General features: G+C 47.3%; 1 protein-coding gene across 7 annotated transcripts in view; it reads left to right on the top strand.

Moving 5' to 3' along the window:
* PPP6R2 (protein phosphatase 6 regulatory subunit 2) overlaps positions 1–16,682 on the top strand; it is a 126,402-nt gene that overhangs the window by 49,911 nt on the left and 59,809 nt on the right. For 6 of the 7 annotated variants that reach the window (XR_015706949.1, XM_087767680.1, XM_087767681.1 and 3 more), the window contains 3 exons: positions 461–706; positions 8,992–9,178; positions 9,917–10,054. Coding sequence is in view for 6 of the 7 variants with exons in the window: in XM_087767680.1 (XP_087623806.1) it covers positions 480–706; positions 8,992–9,178; positions 9,917–10,054 (552 nt within the window). In the remaining variant the exon portion in view is untranslated. The remainder of the gene's footprint in view (positions 1–460; positions 707–8,991; positions 9,179–9,916; positions 10,055–16,682) is intronic. The other variant, XM_087767683.1, reaches the window with a different exon arrangement.

Below are 16,682 nucleotides of genomic sequence, written 5' to 3'. Positions count from 1 at the left end.
GCTGTTATGTATACATCGGAGGCCTTTCTTCCACTCACATAAATCACAGATTGTGGCAGTTTTGGCTGATGAGCATGACTCTGAAAGACAAATCATACAAAAATCCCCACACCCTTTGATGCAGTTATAGCGCAGTAGCGTGGCTTCCCTGTCTGTGACCGGCCGTGGCTCCAATCCAGCAAAGCATTTCTGTGTATGAACGTCATCTTTGATTTTCTGTAGTTCAAGCTACTTGCAGTTAAAGTTAATTCATGCATGTATCGTGTCCGTTGTTGATGTTATACAGCTATAATCTAAGTCGCGTTAGTTTTCCGGTGCGAAAAGTTGTTAATTTTGTTGACGGAATTTAACTGATTGTTAGGAGCTGGCTGGCAGCTGTATGAAGGTGTTCCGCTCAGAATTGTAAAGGAGGAATAAATAGCGAAGGTAGGTGACTAACTCATCTTCTTTTGCATTACAGCTAGTCGTGTCCCATCAACATGTTCTGGAAGTTTGATTTGAACACAACATCGCATGTGGACAAGCTGCTGGATAAAGAAGATGTGACACTTCACGAGCTGATGGACGAAGATGACATCTTACAGGAGTGCAAGGCTCAGAACCGCAAGCTGCTGGACTTCCTTTGCCAGCAGCACTGCATGGAGGAGCTGGTCAACCTCATCACCCATGAGCCCCCGGTGGATATGGATGAGAAGGTCCGCTTCAAGTAGGTATTTGTTTTCTGTCCTGTACGGAGAAAACTGAGAGATCTTGATGCTGGAAATGCTCTGGTGCCAGATGGACGGAACCTTGTCAGTCTTGGGAAAAAGGCTTTCAAGTACTGTGAAGTATTTCACGGCATTTTGTTATTTCTAGTGAATTTTCAGAAGCTTGTTTCTTTATTTTTAATGGTTTAACATTGAGTTTGTCTAAAAAAAAAAAAAAAAATCATCTCTTGCTCTTTGTTCAAAGCTTTGCAAGCAAAATAATCAGTATCTCAAAAGCACCTTTAATAGGTTTTTATCAAAAATGCAAGCAAAGAGCGTTCTGCTCCGACTTATAAATTTCTGAACTTGATTGGTTTGCAGTAGTCAAGCCCGCAAAAGAACGTGGGCTGTACAGTGAATAAAAGGTGTCATATTTTCAGTGTGCTGCGTATGCAAAACCTGCTGATTTCAGAGTCTGTATAGGTGGGGAGAGGGCCTAACTCCGTAAAGAGCCTCTTTCTTATGACGGCAAACTCTAGATGTCTTTGGTTCCCATATCAAGTTGTGTTTATACGTTTTTAACTAAATGTATACTTGAAAATATTTACATTTTGGATATGGGAAGTTTGTTTTTCTATGTTAAGTTTATGTAAAACTAAAAGGCTGCTCTGTTTATAAATCAATGAAACGGGGAAGTTTGTCGCTGTGGGAGTGGATCAGCGTTGGTTATTGCTGCTGTTGCTTGAAAGCCGCAGACGGGGTAGTGTTGTTCAGGCTCGTTACTGGGCGAGGTAGCTGATCAGCTGGGTTTGGGGGACTGTTTCCCGGCGAGCGAATGGCGGGAGGTACGTTGTGTAGTAGCTTTGAACGTTATATGGCTGCTTTTGCAAGGCTTCTGCTGTAAAAGGTGCACTCCCAGAAGGAACCAGGAGTATTAGTTTTATGCTGATGTCCTAGAAATGCAAATTTTGGACAGGTTTGAACCAGGGCCGTGGCACACAACAGTGTTTTGACTTTTTGCATTTCCTGTACCCTATCGGAACAACTGGCTTTTTGTGGGTGACTGGCTCCGTGCTTACTGCAGCTCTGCCTCCGTACCGTTTGCGCAGCCGACCTGAGACAAACTCAACCCCAAAACGTCTGGCTGAAGAAGATGGGCAATACTTTCCTTAGTGCTAAAAGTTAACGATCAGAGGAAACGTTGAACAGTGCAAGACTTGCGGTCCTTTGCTGGCATCTGGGTGTACTTTGCTGGAGGAGAGGATGAGGGATGCCAGTACCGTGCCAGTACTAACGCATACGTTGTCCCTATCGCTGCAGAATACTGCCTCAGTTAACCAGGCCGTGTTTTTAAGTCCTGTTCTTTTTGAGATTTTTGTGGCTGCTGTGAGATGGTTTGTGTCTCTGATCCTGTGTGCTGAAGGGTGGAAGTGGAAACCTTTTCGTATTGTAGCCGAAGAGACTAGGAATAAGGAAAGGTGGGGACAAACAAAAATTTCTCAAGAAGGAAAATCATAGAATCGTTAAGGTTGGAAAAGACCCTTAAGATCATCGAGTCCAACCGTTAACCTATCCTTAACACAAACCAAAATGAAGAGGGAAGCTCAGTATGAGAGCGTTTACTCCCAGGCGTCCTTAAATTTCACGTGCGGGATTACACGCCTTTTCATCGGCTTTCGAAGGTGGTGTGTGGTTTAGGCAGCTGAAGGCTGGCTGATGAGGAGGCACGAAGGTGGCCAGCGGTGGGAGGAGGTCAGCCTCAGGGCTGCAGTCCCCGGTCCTGGCGAGGCAGAAGAAAGTCTTGTGTTGGGAAGGTCTTAAGTTAGCAGTCTCCTTTGCCGATCTCTTCATCCGATGATGGCGTTATATCCCCTTCCTCTTCGAAGAGCGGTCCGTAAGGTGCCTGCTCACAAGCAGGTATAGCGGTGGGAAGCCTGGTTATGCGCCGCAGAGAGATAAGCGAGTCTTTGATGGCAACGTGGACTGCGCGGTGACCTGCTTGCCAGGACAAATAGAGCCGATCTCTATGGAGTATTTTTCTGGAAATGCTTCCAGTACCAGAAGTAGACCAGGCAGAGAAGCATTTTCAAAGCATGGCGAGGCACTGGAGAGGGGAAAGGGTTTAAGCTTATGAGAAACTGGGGAAGCTTTTGGAATAAATAAAGGCTAAGCAGGAAGAACGGACTCTGTCTGAATCCAAATGGAATCCAATTTTTGGCTCGTAAGAAAAGGTTATGAAAGTTTTTAAACTGGAACAAGGGAGAAACTCGATAGGTTTGGAAGGACACGCAGCTCGGAATGATGCACGCTGTGGAGGTGGAATCATCCGAGTGCTTTAGTCTTGAAACGTCGGTGGGATGGAAGTGCCGAACGGAAACTGCAGAGAGGAAGGCTCGACCGTAAATCCCCATCGAAGCATGGCGTGCAAAACTAAGCAACCCGAGGAAGACCTGTAGCGATCAAAGCAGCGTATAAACTATTTCAACTGGAATGGCTACTTACAATGAACTTGCTGACATACTGGGGTGTCTCATAAACCTGTTGAGACCACGCAGCTTCTAGGAAAGGCAGAGTAGACCCTGGTAGGGTAAGAGGGGCTGCGGGGGATAGAGCGCTGAGTGTCGAGTGAGAGACGTTGGCTGCAGCATGGAAAGCTTGGGGGCTGGGATGCCGTGCCTAAAGAGAAAGGGTGAAGTATTAGATCGGACTGCCTGAAACGCGGAGCCTGTAAAGGCTGCAAGAGCAGAACGTGCTATAACAACGAGAGGTTTGATTTGTCCCCCCGTTGACAGGATATATATCACAGGCAGGCACGGTGCGCGAGTTTTTAGGAATCGCGAATGCCTTTTGCATGGAGCAATGAGCCAGAAAAAGGAGAAATAACTCTTCATATACCCTTGGGGGCTCTAAGAAGTGTAACTGTTGTAAAATCACTTTGTAATAGTAACCATAATGTACTCGGATTTAACATCCTCGTAGGAGCAAAAAAGACATAAACAGCATTATCAAGGGCTTGGGCTTTGTTTTTCTAACTTTTAGGAATGGAGCTCCATAAACGTGAGGAGGCTAGTTAGGAAGTAAGTGGTGCTGCGAAAGGGTAAAAAGCTCACAGCTGGCCTGGAAACACTTTAATGGCTCGTGGTAAATGCAGAGCTTGTATTACAAAGATTTAAAAAAAAAAAAATCCTAATGTAGAAAACTGGCTTGGTTAAAAACAAATAACCCGTTACAGGTACAGGTACGTCCTCACAAAGGGGAAGTTGGGTCTGGATACGGAAAAAAGATATTGTGGCTACTTAGTCTGTGAGACTGGATGAAGGTCTAAAGGCAAACCCACTAATACTCTAAACCCATCCAAATAAGGCAGCCTCTCCGAGAGGGCGGATGGGTGGTCCAAGTGTGAAAAGGAAGATAGGACCATAGCAGAAAATCTAATGAAACTGTCTGTTGGTGGTCACTTCAGAGGCTTGTCGGGAGGCTCCCAAGAGGTGTCCTCCTTCACAGGGGAGGAGTCTGAGAAACTGTCTCAAACTGGAGCATCTGTGGGACAAAATCAGGAGAATAATTGTTAGGACTGGCTGGCATTCACCCGAGTGGTTTAAAGGAATTCAGATACGAAATTGCTCACCTGGTCAGCCTTAAAACCAGTGGCATGGAAGTGGCAAATAGGACACCAGTTCGTAAGAAGGGTCTGGGAGCCAGTAAATCTGGCTTCTGCATCGTGCACATGGAAGCGTTTATGGTATAGCGTTATGATTCATCGGCAGGCGCTCGGCCATCGCCCAGTGCTGCTTCTGTAGAGGGGAGGCAGGCTTCAGGTCAGGAGCCGAGTTTGATGGAGTCGGCAAAACGCGTGGATAACGGGATGTGCCTAATGTGGCACAAGTGCAGTCCGGAAAGATAAGGTCCCTTATCAAAGACTGTTGAAAACAAGCTGTCGCGGGATAACAGAGAAGGGTTCTGTCATCGGTTAGTAACTAAAGAGAAGAAATATAGGTGAGGAAGAAATGGCCGGTTCCAGCTTTCTGGTTTTGCACTACTGAGTCCTGTGCTGTTTGATGTATTCACACGTGAAATAAGAGGGGGGATGGATTATAAACGTAGAAAGTAAAATCACTTACGTTAGTTAAAAGGTGGAAGGATTTCATGATGGTGTGTGGCCAAAGCAAGGACAGTCAGTGCCGACTGTGCAATGGCTGGTGGCCTAAGGTACATGGGCACATTGACGGGCTCCACATTGGCTTTCACATCTTGGGGCAGGCTTTGGAGTCCTCGTGGGCAGCATGCTGGAAATACTCGATGTGAATGCAAGCGTGCACTCACGATGGAAAGCACAAGGCTCTGCACAAAGCAATTCAGTGGAGGTACTGGAAAAGGTAATTATTGCTGTCCTGTAACACTTGTCTTCACCCTTTATATACTACCAGGGCAAGAAGTGGTTTCCTTGTTGAGAACCAAATGGAACTGTCATGAGTTAAAGTAAGGTTTAAATTGGGAAGGTTGAGCTGTGGAATTTCTTCCAAAATAAAAATTCTATTCAATGAATATAACAAAACCAAAGCAGTAACAATTATTAGGGTAAAGGTGGGCGTAGAGTGATGTGCCTGAAAGCATAATAACTGCAAGGAGGCTCCAGCTTCAGCTGTGAACTGAACAAAGCCAAGGGCCGGCAGAGCATCGCGCCGGTTAAGGTGGGTGTGCGTAGCTCTGGGTACCCTGGGAAGGACAGACAGGCGGACAGTCAGCTGGAGACAGAGCTGCAGGTCTCATCACAGAAAGGTGCGAATGTGGGATCAAACGAGGAGGTCTTCCTTTCCTGGTGTCCGGTCCCTGACAGTGGTCCCAGCAGTGTCTTTACACGATGGCATGCTCAAACGTGCTGTGCTTGAGATGTGGGCATACCGTGAATTCACAGAACGACACAATATTTTTCCTTTTTCTTCCTTTTGTATGATTGCCATCAATCCACGTGTCAGTCTTGTCACTCCAAGACCTGAGCTGACATTTCCAAGGACCTACAGTAACTCCGCTCTTCCTTCCCTGGTAGGTGGCCGTCGGCTTAGGAACCGTTGCCAGGTGTGGGACACGTGCTGTGTCTGGGACGGTGGGAGATCAAAGCTCAGAGCAGAGGGTCCCGTTGCAAGTTTGGTTCTGTTAAGATTTCTTCTTGATTTTCTGTTAATGAGGTTTAGAGCAGAAATCTAACTCATTCCAACAGAGAAAACCACAGCAGATGAATGCTGCAACCCAGATTCTGTTACACGCTCACAGCTCTTACTGCAAAGGTGGTAGGGACGTGAGCGTTACCGGCCGTTGCCGCAGCTCTTTTCTGCGTGGGTTTTTTCCTTTGAGATCGACGCTAGGAAAAAAAAATACCATGCTGTGTATTGGAGGCAGCCTCACCGTTCTACAAAAGGGAAGGTATTCCCTTTGTGTTGTAGGAACAGTCACATTCTTGCAGGAGTGTTTTATATTGATCGTTGAGTTGGCTTGTGTCTAAAGTTACAAAAAGCGGTAGACCTTGCATAATCCCTGGAAGTGGGAAATCTGTGGGGTTTGTCTCGTATGGAATGGCACAATTTTTGGCTGGAAGGTGAATGCGCTACTTAAAGAATGAACGTGCATTTGCAGCAAGAATATTCTGTAGGGTTTTTACCCTGTTATTAATTTAGTTGGCCGTTATTAAAATACATAGGAAATTTTCTTTTTGCTTTTTTGGGGGAATAAAAAAAGATAACCAGCTCTGCTTACAGAGGGAAAATGCTCAAACTGTCAGGGACGGGTTTTATTTTTAATCTGCATCACTTGATAACAAAGCAAAGCCGCTTTAGGAAGCGTGGATGAGAACTGGCACTCGGCGGGAGGTTCGGTGGCCAGAATCGCTGCTTTGTGCGGAGAGCTGCTGACCCACCCCAGCACGCCCTGCCCGAGTCTTTAACAGTTAGTGGGTAAGAGGAAATCATGGTTGAAAAATAAAGTCCAGCTGCCTTTTGACTCTAGGACCATATACATCACTGAAACTGTGAAAATAACGTTAAAGTTCAGAGCTAGGTTGAATTTCACAGCAGTAACGAGCGGCTGTTTCTGACTACAGTAACCTCAGTGTGACGGTCAATAGGTCTTTTTCGAAGGAGTTCTCGGGAGCCCTTTTTATGGATGGACAGTAGCTAGAATATGAAATCACGACACTAACCTAACAATGAAATGCTGAAATGACGGGGTTTTTTTAAAAAAAAAAAAAAAAAACAACAAAAAAAACCCTAGATGAATTTCAGCGTTGTAGTGTGCCTGCGAGCCATCCTCCCATCCTCGGATTAATTCCTTCTTCGCGTGAGTAGCGGAGAGACTGAATCAGTGAAACGTTTGCGGACCAGCGCCGTGCTGCTCTACGGTGCCGTTGGCTTCGCAGGTGGAACCTCAGCCCGAAGAAACCTAGTCTTAGAGCCAAACTAACAGTCCCCAGAAAGCGAGTTCTTTGTGTTGACTTAGATTATTGTTTTGTATGTATGCACTTTAATATGGGAGACTTTGTCTAATTATAAACATAATATTAATTATAAACATGTTATTACCTTTTCTGATCTTAAACGTGACCTGTTTCTAAAAGCACCACCCGGAGGAGCAAGAAGCAAGGTCAGGAAAAGAAAGGATTTCAGTAGCTGTCAAATATAATTTCATATTCTGATTTAAGTGAGCAAAATTATCTAAACCAGGCACAGCAGTATTTTCTGAAAACCAAGTTAATTTTACAGAAGACTGTAGACATTGCTGAAAAATTGAAACTCAAAAGGTGGGCTGTGAATTGTTTGCTTGTACATAGTGTAGGCTCATTTGCTAGGAGTTTTGTGTTAGATCTAATGTTCTGCCTCTAAATTCTAATCCTCTCGTTTTTAAAAAAAAAAGTTCATGTTTAATTCAGCTGCAGTAGTGGAAAAAATAATTTACAGAAATGTTACAGAAACCTGCTAAAATATGCATTCTTCAAGTCAACCTGCAATTTTTGGGTTAATTTTAGTTGCGCAAATGGATTCATGTTAAAAGATTTTAAGAGATTTTAAGTGTATTGAAAAGTGATTAAGCATCACTTTTAAAAATCAGAACTAAGTGCAGTTTGAAGGCAGCTGAGATGCATAATTCAGTGGTTAAAACCCCCTCGTGATGTGCTGCAGGAAACAGGGCTTCCTGTTCAACATCTTCAGTGATGGTCTGGACGAGGGGATGGAGGGCACCCTCAGTCAGTTTGCAGGGGACACCCAGTTGGGCGGGAGCGTTGATCTGCTGGAGGGTAGGAAAGGCCCTGCAGAGGGCCCTGGCCAGGCTGGGGCGATGGGCCCAGGCACGGGGTGAGGGTCAGCAAGGCTCAGGGCCGGGTCCTGCACTGGGGGCACACCAACCCCAGGCACCGCTGCAGGCGTGGGGAGGAGCGGCTGGGAGCTGCCCGGCGGGAAAGGGCCTGGGGGTGGTGGTCGACAGCCGCTGAACATGAGCCAGCAGTGTGCCCAGGTGGCCAAGAGGGCCAGTGGCATCCTGGCCTGTATCAGGAACGGTGTGGCCAGCAGGAACAGGGCAGGGATCGTCCCCCTGCGCTGGGCACTGGTGAGGCCGCCCCTCGAGTGCTGTGCTCAGCGCTGGGCCCCTCACCCCAAGGCGGCCATGGAGGGGCTGGAGCGTGGCCAGAGCAGGGCAGCGAGGCTGGGGCGGGGGCTGGAGCCCGAGGCTGGGGAGGAGCGGCTGGGGGAGCTGGGGGGGCTCAGCCTGGAGAAGAGGAGGCTGAGGGGAGCCCTCATCGCTCTCTGCAACTGCCTGAAAGGAGGCTGGAGCCGGGGGGGTCGGTCTCTTCTCCCCAGGAACAAGCGATGGGACGAGAGGGAACGGCCTCAAGCTGCGCCAGGGCAGGTTTGGGTTGGGTATTAGGAAAAACTTCTTCCCCCAAAGGGCTGTCGGGCCCTGGCCCAGGCTGCCCAGGGTAGGGGCTGAGTCCCCATCCCTGGAGGGATTTAAAGAATGGGTAGATGTGGTGCTCGAGGACATGGTATAGATGGCCTTGGCAGCGATAGGTTAATGGTTGGACTCGATGATCTTAAGGGTCTTTTCCAACCTTAACAATTCTGTGATTCTATGATTCTATGAAATGTGCCACTAACGTAGGAGACCCTCGTTTCTCCTGTGTGCTTTTGGGTTGGTTTTTTCCCCCCTGTCTCCAGGATGAACGATTCTCCCACTCTTTACTTTATAACTTTAATAAGGGACGATTTTCTTGAGAGTTTTCATTTCACCTTTAGTTGCTCTGGTTCTGTCCTCGCAGGTATCCAAACACAGCCTGTGAACTGCTGACCTCGGATGTGCCGCAGATCAATGACAAGCTGGGAGGGGATGAAACGCTGCTGAATATCCTCTACGACTTCTTGGATCACGAGCCTCCTTTGAACCCTTTGCTTGCCAGTTTCTTCAGTAAGACTATTGGGAATCTCATTGCAAGAAAAACGGAACAGGTAGTGATTAGATTTGTCCTGATACGTAAGCACAAATTAATTCTCTAATGTTGTTGGTGTTGTACGGCAGTATCGTTGCTACCCTCGCGATCTCATGGTATTCTTAGAGCTGAAAAATAGCTCGCTCTACTCTTTAAGACTGGAGCTGAAACGTAGGCTTTGGAAAAGTTCTTCCGATTCCTCAGTTGAAGGAGCTGCTGGCTCATCTAGACACCTTTGCATAGTTTTGGGTTCAGATCTGCAGTAGCTGGGATGTTCCTGTGCCACAGCTGAAGCTTTATTTTTCATACAAAGGCATATCGATGCCTCCTTTGATCGTTGCCCAGAATCATCTCGTTACCTAAGCAATGCCTCAGTCTCATGCCTGTAAAAAGGGTGCTGGAAACATGAGCTGAACAGTGTTTTAGGAATACGTGTGTTCCAATTCAAAATTGATTTTTTTAAATGAAGCGGAATGAAAAATTCTCCAGCTTCACCAGCTTCTTGACGCTCTTATTTCTGTGGGCTTGGGTTTCTTTGTGGCATAGAGGAAAGAAAAGATAGCTAAAAAGATTTGATTTAGTATTGCCTTGAAGCGAGAAGGTTATTCTCTTCTCTCGTTCTCTGGGGAACTCCTCAACCTCGTAGCCGTTTTGCATCAAGGTTGGTTGGTTGAGACAAGAAGGTGAAGTATAGGAAGTTCTGTGTGCCATGTCTGTATGCTGTACTAGCCACTGATGATGACGCTTTTATTTTTAGGTGATTGCATTTCTAAGGAAAAAAGACAAATTTATTAGCTTGGTGCTAAAGCATATAGATACATCAGCAATGATGGACCTCCTGCTCCGTCTGATCAGCTGCGTGGAGCCCGCCACTCTACGGCAGGAAGTACTGAATGTGAGAACCTACCGCTTTTTGTCTTTACAAGAGTGGGAACAAAGGGGTTGGTTTGTTTGTGTCCTAAAGAAACAGAATTCTTTTTGTCATTTATTATGAGCGCGGATCCACTCTTCTGAAAACTGTTTTTCTTGGTGCTGGAGTCTGCACGTGGGTTACTTTGGGTACTTCAGCCTGTTTGTGGCTTGCTCGGCAGAGCAAGCCTGCTTCAGTCACTGGCAGTAAGGGATTTTCAACTCATTTTTCCATATAGCAACCGCTGTTTACTCCAGCTGTTTTTGCTGTAGAGCTTTGACAAAGGAAATTTGTGATCTTTCCCAGTGTTCAGAATTTTAGACTGATAGTTTGGGACGGTAATTTGTTTAATTCCTTACGGTGTTCAAGGGTGTACGTGATTTTTGGAGATGGTATCGCACACCTCCTCTTTCCCCTTCCTCTTTGATAGGCAGCCTTATAAAATATCTTATTGAGATGCTTAGTTTGCCTTACAGGTAGGACAAGTTTTTCTCCCTTCATAGCCCAGTCTGGGTGAGGCTGCGTCAGCCACCCTTTAGTGGGCAGATGTGCAGGATCGGAGGAAAAAAACCTATTTTAGCTCCCTCTTGGTAAAGCAGAAGAGCAGCGTGCCGTGTGGAGGACGGTACTCGAGTCACTGAAGCCCACACCAGGATTTATAAGTCTGGCAAGCTTTGCTGCGTAAGTCTTCCGTGTCCGGAGCGTTGACCACACCGTAGCTGAGCAGGCAAATGGTCTTTGCAGAGACTCACGATGGATGGTTATCACCGCTCGATTCCTCCTCTCGGCCTCCCGGTGCATTGTGCAGTACACTCGCTGTTACAGAGAAGGAAAAGAATACAGGCACAAATCCATCCTTACCGACTCATCCGTGAAACGAGTCTTCGTTTTTTGAGAGGAAAGTGAGCAGTTCAATTGGTTAGACATCAAATAGCAATACCAAGAAAGGAGATGGGAGGAAAAAGCCTTCAAGAGATGGACTGACGGAGGGTAATAAAGATGGAGGAGTCACTGGAAGAGAAAGCAGCTTTGCAGAACAGGTCCAGCCACATCCCAGGCCACGATGGCCTGAGGGCAGGGATTGCTCCCCTCTGCTCAGCGCTGGTGAGACCCATCAAGGTACTGGGGCCAGGCTGGGGCTCACCAGTGCGGGACAGACGTTGCAACAGTGCGGCGTAGTATCAGTACCAGGATAAATGCAATGATTTTTTCTTCTAATGTTAAAATGGCATTTTAACTGAGTAGCGTTTCTCCTGGATGAATGGCTTCCATCCAAGAAAAGTCCAAATATCCAGGCTTCCAAATATTAACCATTCATAAAGAGGCAGATCTGGATGGGATATATTTTAGCCCCATTCTGTCAGGTTAATGCTACCTGCTAAAGATTTCACACAGTCAAAAAAATGAAAACCACGTGAGGATACCAGGCGGCACTGGAGGTGCTCCTGAAGGCTTTTTTTCCCCAGTAGTCTTGATGTAAGTATTGTCCTCGAGCATTTAAAAATCTGATGGCTTAAGGACTTCTCAGAAAAACAGAAAGTAGTAGCAATGTTGAAATTTGGGATTGAATGTTTAGAGAAGCCACTTATCAGCAATTTTGGCAATATATTCAGAAACTTAAGTCTCCAGAAAAGTTAAATTGCAATCTTGATTTTTGGTAGGTATTAGAAATGAAAGTTATACTTCATGGACTGCTTTACCTTTTCATCACATCAGGAAAATAATACTGCTTGTCAGCTAGTAGCTAGAATGGATGTGAATGGTTTGCTGTCTCAGAGCAGTCTTCGTGCTTCTTTGGGATGCTGGACACCTCAGAGAGGTATCGGGCTCTTGTGAGTTTTAGCAAGAGGGAAAGTATTATTATTAATTTTCCAGGAACTCATACAGCTGCAGGTGGCTGATCTTCCCAGGTTCTCCCTCTTGCTGAGCCACTCTTCTCCCCCTCCTAACTGCTGAAATTCAGGAGAACGTGGTCCGTCGCGCGGCGTACTCGATGGTGACCATAGGGCCGTGCACCCGTTGTCAAACAGCGCAGCGGAGTCCGTCTGTCTTGTGGTCAGGATCTGAGCTGCACTTTTTCATTCGTGTGCATTTAATTAACTTCTTATGTATTGTGCCGTAGAAACTCCCATCTTCCGTTAAACAGTTTCCAGTTGATTGCTCTATCCGTATGTCCAACCTGCCCGCAAACCTCATTCGCCAGCAGCACTCTATGTTTATGGTATGTCTTTAAATGCCACGTTCAGGGTTTTTCCCCTATCTGCACATCTTCCCCCATGCAGTAGCTAGTGGTTTGGATAGACATCCTGTGCCACGGATTTTTGGCTAGCTGTTTATCGATCGCTTTTGTAGCACAGTGACAGCAATTAAACGTAGATTTTAAGGTTTCCCTAGTATCGATGTGCTCTGCTGCTGGATGGTGTCTGAGGAGGTCTAACAGCCCATCAGGGGCTCCAGGTTACACTCCAGCTGCTTCCCAAGTAGAATATGAATGCCGTCTTTAACATTTTAACATCTTTTTAACAACAAAATGCCTTCTGTGTTGTGTTTGTGTGACTTAGCAAAAGCCGAAAACTTTGCTGTCCAAGTAAAGTTTGAGAAGCAGCGTTTTTCACCAGAAGGCGCTGTTGTCGAGGGCACATCACGTAGGGGTGTGAGAAGACCACGTTTCCCCTTGACATTGCTATGCCGGCAAAATCCTCCTGTGAACTGCAGTTGGTTCATTGTATGTTTCTTGCTGTCTGGAAAGGTAGTGTTTTCCAGTGTCATGTTTATGAAGATGCTATCTTAAGTTTTAAGTTAAACAGAATTACATTCTGCATAAGAAGTCCCACAGCACCTCTCCTTAGGGATCTGATGTCCCCATTGTCGCTTTGACGCGGTAAGTCAGAGACTCCCTGATACTTGCACAAGAGGCTAATTCTCTGGCCTTCCATTTTAGAGATCCTTAGACTGTGACAGCCGGACAGTGCTGGTGGCTCCATTCTCTGCTCTGTTTTCTGCTGAATGGCCCTTCTAAAGTGTGTGCTTGAAGTTGCCTTGTCTACCCCTCGCTCAGGTGACGTTAGCCAGGGTGGAGGTTCTCACCGTCCCAGCGTGAGCGTTTGACTTCCAGTGCCGAGCGAAGCTGGGCCAGCAATTCCATGAGCGCTGTAAGCTGGCGTTGCCACAGAAAGACGCGCTCCTGCTTTCACCTTTTTACTGCTTGTTCTGCCCATCCAGTTCCTCTTGAATCTTCGCCAGCTGAAGTGTTCACGTGGTTGTACGGTGACGTGGACTAGGGAGCTGATCCAACTGAAAACATCTCTCTCTTATTTCTGTTTTTTGCCAGGATTGTTTTCAGCCATCTCAATTCCTTGCTTTGGGTTGTGGTTTTGTTTTTTTGTTGTTTTTTTTTTTTTTGCAAGGACTTGTGCAATGATAAGGGAGGAGAAAGGAGCAGACGATAAGTGGATGAGTACGAGCAGAGAGAAGGTGGCAGTACCATTTTATATGTTCTTAAACTGTTAGCAGAACTACAGTCCGTGGCGTTTTTTCCCTTTCTCTTCCTTGATCGGTAGTTGAGGGCCTACAGTTAACATGAAAATATGATAGTTCTTCATCAGTTTCCTTCTGTTCCTGTGTGACAGAGGAAAGCTTTGTTTGTGTAGCTCGGATTTTGTTGTTTTGGAGAGCTGTGCCATCAGGAAGAAACCTGGCGAGCACACGCTGTTCCTCCATACTTCTGCCCTGAGTTTGACAGAAGCGCTGCTGTACGAGGAAGCCTCCAGGTGTAAGGGAAATTATCTGTTCTCTATGTTGCATCTTTACAGCCCTCTCTCCTCCCTCTTTCTGGACTCTCACAATTGAAAATACTAGAAGAGTCTTCATCAGAAACCTCTGAGGAGGTCCCTCCAGCAGGCTTGTCTTTCAGGCACCTACATTCTGATATCCTTGGACAAATCTGACATCGTACAGATGGATGACAGCATGTTCTCTTTGATCGGTGTCACTTGATCCCAGAATGTCTCCGTGGATTTGTGAAAGAAATAATATTGACTTTAAATAATTTACTTCTTGTGCAGCAGGAAAGCTCAGATATGGGTTGCTTCTTGAAGCAAGATAAATGGCATCAAAGAAGTCTGTCCTCCGTCTGCGTGTTATTAGTATAAAATCTTACCTAGAAAAATGTGAAGAGGCAGAATTGCTGTGAGAAGACTCTGCGTCTGATTTTGCTGGCAAGTACTGGGAATTCATGTGAAGCAGATCCAGTGATTGTGGCTCTCTTCTGCACTTTATCTTCTCATGCTTGCCTTAGTGACAAAAAGTACAGCTTCTGTTGTATAATCTTCACCGAGGAGAGTTAGCCTGTCCTCCTGATCCAGGTCTGGAGGAGAAAACCCACTGTGGCTCAGCTGGAGCACAGTGAGTCCCTGGGGTCTCACCACAAATCCCCACCTTCGGGCTGCAGAGTGGGCTGCACCACTCGACATACCTGACCTGGTTGCCTTGGTAATGAGGAGAATGTGATCCCTGCTATTCCGAAGAGAAATCTGCTTGTCCTGGCTGGATCCGTCTCTTCTCCCTGGGTGCTGGTGAAGAGCGCCCAGCTGTGGGCCACGGCTTCTGCAGAAACCCCTTCGCAAGCTCAGTAACTCTGGGGTTGAACTGATCTTCCAGTTTTCACCGCTTGTAGCCAGGGTATCGTGTACTCGTTTTGCCAGTCTAATGTGGATAGCGATCACAGCACAGAAAAAATGCGCCTGCATGTTGTCCTGCTTTTTCCTGTTGCTTTCATGGGTAACAAACAGCAAGAATGTAAAGGCTGTATTCTTCCTGACGTCTTCACCCTAATCAGTAGCTCCCGGAGCTAGATTAGACTAACGCGGATTATCTGTCCCTCGTAACGCAAATTGTCCTACTGCAAGATCCGTCCTCAGCTGAGGAAAGCTTGATGTGAATACTTCAGTGAAGTGACTGTTGATGTTGTGGTCCTTGAAAGATCAGACACCTTGGACTGCTGGTTGTTGCAGAGTCCCTTGACTACCATCTTCAGTAATAAGGCATGAACTTCCTTTTACTGTGGCTGATAGGGCATATCCAAGCCAAAGTCGCACTGTTGTTAGGTATATTTTCAGCAGGTTTTAGAAAACAAAATTTTGTTCAAGTCCTAATGTAACAGACTTCTTTAAGCATTGACCCTGCAAGACCTCAAAGGTTCATTCATAGCATAATGCAGGTTGGAAGGCCCCCAAGAAGGTCCAGTTGCCTCCGCAGAGCAGGTTGCATTGAAGTAGCTTGCTCAAGGCCTTATCCAGCTGAGTGTTCAATGTCTCCGGGAGTGGAGATCTGCCTGGGCCCTCTTCCAGTGCTCGATCACCCTCAAGTGGAGATTTTCTTTCCTAGTATCCGGTTGGCATTTCCCTTATTGCATCTCATGCCTCTCATCCCATCACGGCACCTCCGAGAGCGTCCTGGCTTCGTTGTCTCTCCCCACCCCGCTAAGCACTCGCAGACCGCAATAGGGTCTCCTCTTCACCTTCTCCAGCCTGAGCAAACCCCTCTCAGCCTCTCCTCTGACCTCGTGCTCCAGCCCCAGCCGTCTCCGTGGCCTCCATGGGACCTGCTGCGCTATTGCAATGTCTGTCCTGCGCTGGTGAGCCCCAGCCTGGCCCCAGTATCTCGATGGGTCTCACTGGTGCTGAATGGAGGGGAGCGATCCCTGCTCTCGTGCTGCTGGCTGCCCTCAGGCCCATCACGGCCTGGGATGCGGTTGGGCCTTTGCTGCAGGGGTGCAGCGCTGACTCCCGACGGAACAGGACCACTAAGGGCCCTCTTGGCCTTTTCCGCAAGCCGTTCCTGGCTGATGACTCCCGCCCCGTCCTGCTGCATGGGGTTTTTCCATCCCCTGTGCAGGACTTTGCATTTTGCCTCTTTTTGAACTTCTGAGGTTCTTCCCAGGCCATTTCTCCGGCATGTCTAGGTTCCTCTCCTCCTGCATATCAGCTGCTGCCCCCCAGTGTGGTGGTGCTCACGAACTTGCTACAGGTGTGTTTTTTCCCATTTTCCAAGTCTTTAATGAAAACACTTAGCAGTACTGGTCACCAGTATTGACTCATTACTGGTAATGTCTGCTGTTAGGCTAACCTGGTCCTTGAGCCTAGTAGCAGGTTATGTGGGAGGGAAGTCATCGCAGAGAAAGATAAGAGTTAGTACTTAAGCAAAACGGTCCATCCCAGTGTGCAGAAAGTGGAGCAGGCGTGGGAGAAGGTCCATGTGGGTGAGCAGGGCACTCCTGCCTGAGCTCACGCACGCACAGACAGCGCCAAGATGGCGGAGTGGGGACGGAGCACTCGGGAGCGGCAGTGAGAGGCTGCCCGGGCAGGTGGGGGTGGTGGTAGGAAAGCCAGAGTTGAACCTGGCAAAGGATGTGATGGGCAGCATGGGGACTCCTCCAGGGCTTCACCCTGGCAGGGCCCTGTAGTTACTCGTGATGTCCCTGAGATGTCCCTTGCAGTGGCAGCGGTGCCCACGTGGCGTCAGGAGGAAGGATGGGCCTGGGCAGTCTCCCCACACATCGGGGGAGTCGGAGCTGCTGGCAAGCAGCAGGCTTGCCCCAACAGCAGATCTGGCT

The sequence above is a fragment of the Nipponia nippon genome, unplaced genomic scaffold, assembly GCF_047370975.1.
Source record: "Nipponia nippon isolate SJK-2023a ecotype South Korea unplaced genomic scaffold, ASM4737097v1 scaffold_3, whole genome shotgun sequence".
In the NCBI taxonomy this organism is placed as follows: Eukaryota; Metazoa; Chordata; class Aves; order Pelecaniformes; family Threskiornithidae; genus Nipponia; species Nipponia nippon.
Note: the sequence above shows the minus strand (reverse complement) of the source record. Positions and strands in the feature narration are given on the sequence as shown.